This window comes from Egretta garzetta, unplaced genomic scaffold (assembly GCF_000687185.1).
Source record: "Egretta garzetta isolate BGI_Z169 unplaced genomic scaffold, ASM68718v1 scaffold378, whole genome shotgun sequence".
Taxonomy (NCBI): domain Eukaryota; kingdom Metazoa; phylum Chordata; class Aves; order Pelecaniformes; family Ardeidae; genus Egretta; species Egretta garzetta.
The window spans coordinates 412,927-417,417 of NW_009260597.1; the positions used below are offsets into that span (position 1 = coordinate 412,927).

At 46.0% G+C, this 4,491-nt stretch overlaps 1 protein-coding gene across 1 annotated transcript in view; it reads right to left on the minus strand.

Annotated features, from left to right (window-relative positions):
• Positions 1-321: 321 nt before the first annotated feature.
• AREG (amphiregulin) overlaps positions 322-4,491 on the minus strand; it is a 16,392-nt gene continuing 12,222 nt past the window's right edge. Inside the window, exons 4-6 of the mRNA XM_035900280.1 lie at positions 2,755-2,938; positions 2,145-2,303; positions 322-409 (exon numbers count right to left, since the gene is read on the minus strand). Of these exons, the coding sequence (XP_035756173.1) occupies positions 322-409; positions 2,145-2,303; positions 2,755-2,938 (431 nt within the window). The remainder of the gene's footprint in view (positions 410-2,144; positions 2,304-2,754; positions 2,939-4,491) is intronic.

Below are 4,491 nucleotides of genomic sequence, written 5' to 3' on the forward strand. Positions count from 1 at the left end.
CCTGCCTCTGCCCAGATGTTCCCATTTATTTTCCTTCATAAGTCCACTTTTCACAGTACAGCTTCCTATCCTCACTTATCCTTGAAGACAGTAGCCAGAAAGCTAACAGCACTGTTGAAGAACTCACACAACTCGGGTGGTTTCAGGAAAGCAGAAAACTGAGCCAGTCATTGATATGTAACCTATGTGTTTCAAGACACTTTAACTGTTAGCAACCAACACTAGCTTTGTAAAACATGCATCCAATTCTCATATGGCAACTCCAGCCTGGAAGAACTGAAAAGCATTTCAAGTCAGTTTTCATACCTGCCTTCTCCTCATTTACACACCAACATGGCCATTTCTGTTTTCTTGTCGAAGTTTTTTCCTTTCTTCTTTCTCTTCGTACTGAGGACACTTTTTTCTGACCCTGTGGAATTAGGGCATGTTAGAAGTCATTTTGGACCCTGACATACATTCTGTTGTTCCCAGACCCCACATCCTCCACAGCATTTAAACTCATGTCCTTTGAATCCTCAAGCAACTCCTCAGCACCAGGAAGTTTCAAGCAAGACAGTTTTTAAACATTCAGCATCAAGCAGTATCTTACTATAACATCAAGAAGCCCCCAGGCTAGGCACTGCCAGTTTTGCCTCACAGTGCCAGGGCTTCCCAGCTTAAGCCCAAATCGGTACCAAGATAAGACCGTTTATTGCTGGAACTGATCAAAGCACCAGTGACTTTAGTGAACAGCTGTAGAGACCAGACTGCCTTCCTCCTGCCTGCAGCAGAGCCCCTTGGACTTAAGTATTAGAAGTCCCTGTCCCCTCAATGTGCCCCTTGAAGACATTGTAAGCAAGCTGCTTATTCATTTTTCTCTTAGTTTCTCCAGTCTTCTCTATTAACTATTCCAAAAAGACCATCTAGCTTCTCTGGGTGAAGGTACAGATGAATTAATCTCCTGCTTCAAGCCTGTGAGTGTTAAGAGCACGAAACAAATGCAACCCTATTCCATGGCTTGCTCCAGAAACTAGCAATGATCATTTGCTCTTACAGCACTACAGAACTGGTCATCTCTCCTAGCGGCGAGGAATGAGGCAGCGTTCAGAGAACAGGGGTTCATCCCAGCATTCCTCAATTCACATCTACATATGAAGCAACAGGGAAAGGGCAATGCACACCTTGTTTCCTGAATTGCAGGAAAGGGCACAGCACCTACTCAATTCAGTTCACGCACTTCATAGAGATCTAAAATTAGGCTGAACTTTTGAGTTTCACCTACAATATCCCAAGGCCTACTGTGGTGAAGTTGCAGTGTCAGAACCAGAGGACTGCTCCAATACTTGGTAAACACTGGTGCCAGGCCCCCCGTGCCGACTAACCTCAGCACAAACTCCTGGCGAACACACTGGCTAGACACAAGGGCACAGGCAGGGATGAGCTGCTGCATGATGCTTGTTTGCAAGTACAAAGATGAGTTTGATATAAGGCCCGAAACATCTACCCCAAAAAGCTCTTTCCATTTATTCACAATGAGACCCCTGATTCTGATTACCCACCACCCCAAACTGTCACCAGCTGGTTAGGCCAGAATGGTCCTTCCCTCCATCTTAACCTCAAGCAGTGCAGTATTTGGGACTGACAGCCCTTGCCCCCTGATTTGCTTCCCCCCTGCAGTGTAAGTATTTAAGCTCAGCAACCTCCATTAATAAACAGACAGTTGGAGCACCATTTCCTTCCCCCCCAGTTGTTGGATAACAGCCAGGCATGAGGCTGTTAACATTACTGCTTGCAGGCTTCTCCACAAGGATTAGGGAAGGCATCGCTGTGTCAGCATTAACGCTCCTCCTCCACTTCCCACTGATGTTCTGCAGCACTGTAACCATCCTGGTTGTAGCAAGAGCAGCAACGCTCTTGTTTAAAACCTAAGGGTCACAGGCTGGCCACAGCCAATAGCCTGAGAGGGTAAGTGAACACTTAGTCACTTATGAACGTCTCACACCTTGCTTCTACTCTCAAGACATATCCAAGCTGGGGTGAGAACACAGCCCTTTAGTGCGTCTTCCACACAGGTAATTCAGATGAGGCAAGCACATTGCAGGGCTACTGGACACAAGCCCCACTCACGCTTAAGCTACACAGACACCAAAGAATATCATACTTACTGCACTATCACAATGATTAGTACAGTAATGAAGCTGATGCTTGAGAGCAGGACAGCTACCACTACCAACACAGTCTTTGAGTAGTCTGCCACATCATTCTTCCTTTGAGTCTTCATGAACTGTTCACCACAGCGCTCACCAAAAAAATCCTGATGACACCTGCAAGTAAACATTAACACAAGTTCTTATCAGCTCCGGTGCCGTCTGGAGCCAAGGACACCCACACACACTCAAACCCGACTTAGACATCTTCAGAGTTTCCCATGAATCTCAGGATGCTCCCTTTAGAGTATGTTCATGAAATGCAGTCACTGCTCTAGCACAAGGTTTGTCAGCATTTCAACAAGTCGAGATTAGTTTGGGCGTGATGTTCCAGGAAGACACGCCTTTTCATTCTTTTGGTTTGAGTTTATGACCAACTGATGAGTTCAGTGGCTTGTTATGCATCTCAGATTCCATCATCACTTAATTTACATGGCAGAAAGATTCTCAGTCAAAATACCACAGGAGATGGATCTATGCCAAGTTGACACTGATTTTTTTTCCTCCGAGCCCTCATATGCCACCGGCTCATGCCAAGCACACCCAAGTCAAGGTACAAGTGACTTACTTGCAGGTCACCATCTGGAGATGTTCTAGGTATACGCATTCACCATGGATGCAAAAGTTTTTGTATTCCATTTCACAGGGAGTCCCTTTCTTTTTGTTCTTCCCTTTGTTCTTCTTCCTTCTTGATTTGCCGGCATTCTTCTCACCCCCCCTCTTTGTTGGCTTGGGTTTAACCACAGGTTCAACTGAAAAGAGGACAAGATGACTTAGTCAAGCAATGCTAAAAAGCTTGATTCTGTGAAAATTGAGTTACAGAATTTAGCAGGGGGTAGGGGGATGGTCATTTCAGGAGAATCTGTGACCAGGAAGCATAGGATGCAAGCAAGCATGCAGCTGCACATTTCGCCCCCAGCACAAAGGCAGCAAGCTCAGAAGCTCATGAAGCACAACTCTGCCACCACAAAGTCCTGCGGAACACGGCCCAAAAGCAGTACGAGCAGATAGAGCCACCAGAGGTGAAAAGCAGAGTTGAAGAACTGCAGCACTTCACAGCACAAGATACTTGGGTGAAACTGTACAGGTTCAAGCAAAGACCTGTGAACAACATGGAGTGCACACCGAGCCAAGCCATCCACTAGTTTTGTATCGACTCAGACACAAGGCTTACAGCCTCCATCGCTCCAAACTCTCCATTAGCATCAGTGATGAAAGGCATCGTAACTCACTAGATCGTCCTGGGCGCTTGCAGAGGCAAGACAGCTTGCTGTCCCAGTTAGCATACTGGTTTCTCCCAAATAACCTGCAGTGCTGTCTTCAGCAGAAGATAGTTCGTTTCCAGTTCTCCTACTTTGAGGGAGATGCCAAGTGCACCGAAGGAGTGAAAGCAGGGTAGTCCGCAGGAGTCAGGTTATTTGTTCTGCCGCTTACTGTTGCCCCTCATTATCTCAATTAAGACAAACCTCTAGAAGAGTGTGGTTTAAAACGCTGGTGACTTAGTAGCCTTTGGATTTAGGCAAGGGCAATCATCTTCCTTTCGCTGGGGAGAACAAGCTCAAGCCGGTCACTGACTAAGGGTCATAAGCTCTGTAGCTGTTCCATGCAGCAGTCAAAGCTCAACAGCATTGCTTTGGAGCAAGTTGTTAAAACCGCCCTTGTCTGAAGAAACCATCCCTTTCCAGCTAGCCATAAAGCAAGTCTCCTCAGTGCAACACCACGCTATATGGGAGTTCGTTAGCCAGGTGAGTTCAAACAGGTCTTAAGAACAGTAAAGCCATTTACAATACTCTTCATTTCTCTATTGTGCTCTGCAGACATAATGAAAATAATTTTTGGAGTATTACTATTTTACCCAGAGCACTATGCACATAGGCAATCACCACAACAGGGCACAACTCAACCCAACTCCTTCATAACCCTGTCTTTCTAGCAAGAAGAGAGCCTGCACAGAGAAACAAGGTGTAGTTCACTGCTGTCTAGACAGCTGATCATTTTAACTTCCAGAGCAACAAGCCTGGCTTGAAGTGACTTTAAAAGCAAGAATGCCTTCAGCAACCAGAAGTCCAATTCAAATGGTATAAACTACATAAATATGTAAATGAGGAATACTGCTCCTGCAGCAAGGTTTCCTGTCCCTAGAAGCGTGAGCTTACTGCTGACAGCTGAGGCCCCTGTTCTGTCCAGTTCAACTTGATATTTAGGTTCACGCTTTCATAATTGAGGCTGTTTCCATTCTTCTCTCTTCAAGGCTCAGCTTGTCGGTTTGATCTCCATGTCCCTGTCTGCAAGCTGCCCAGCCAGG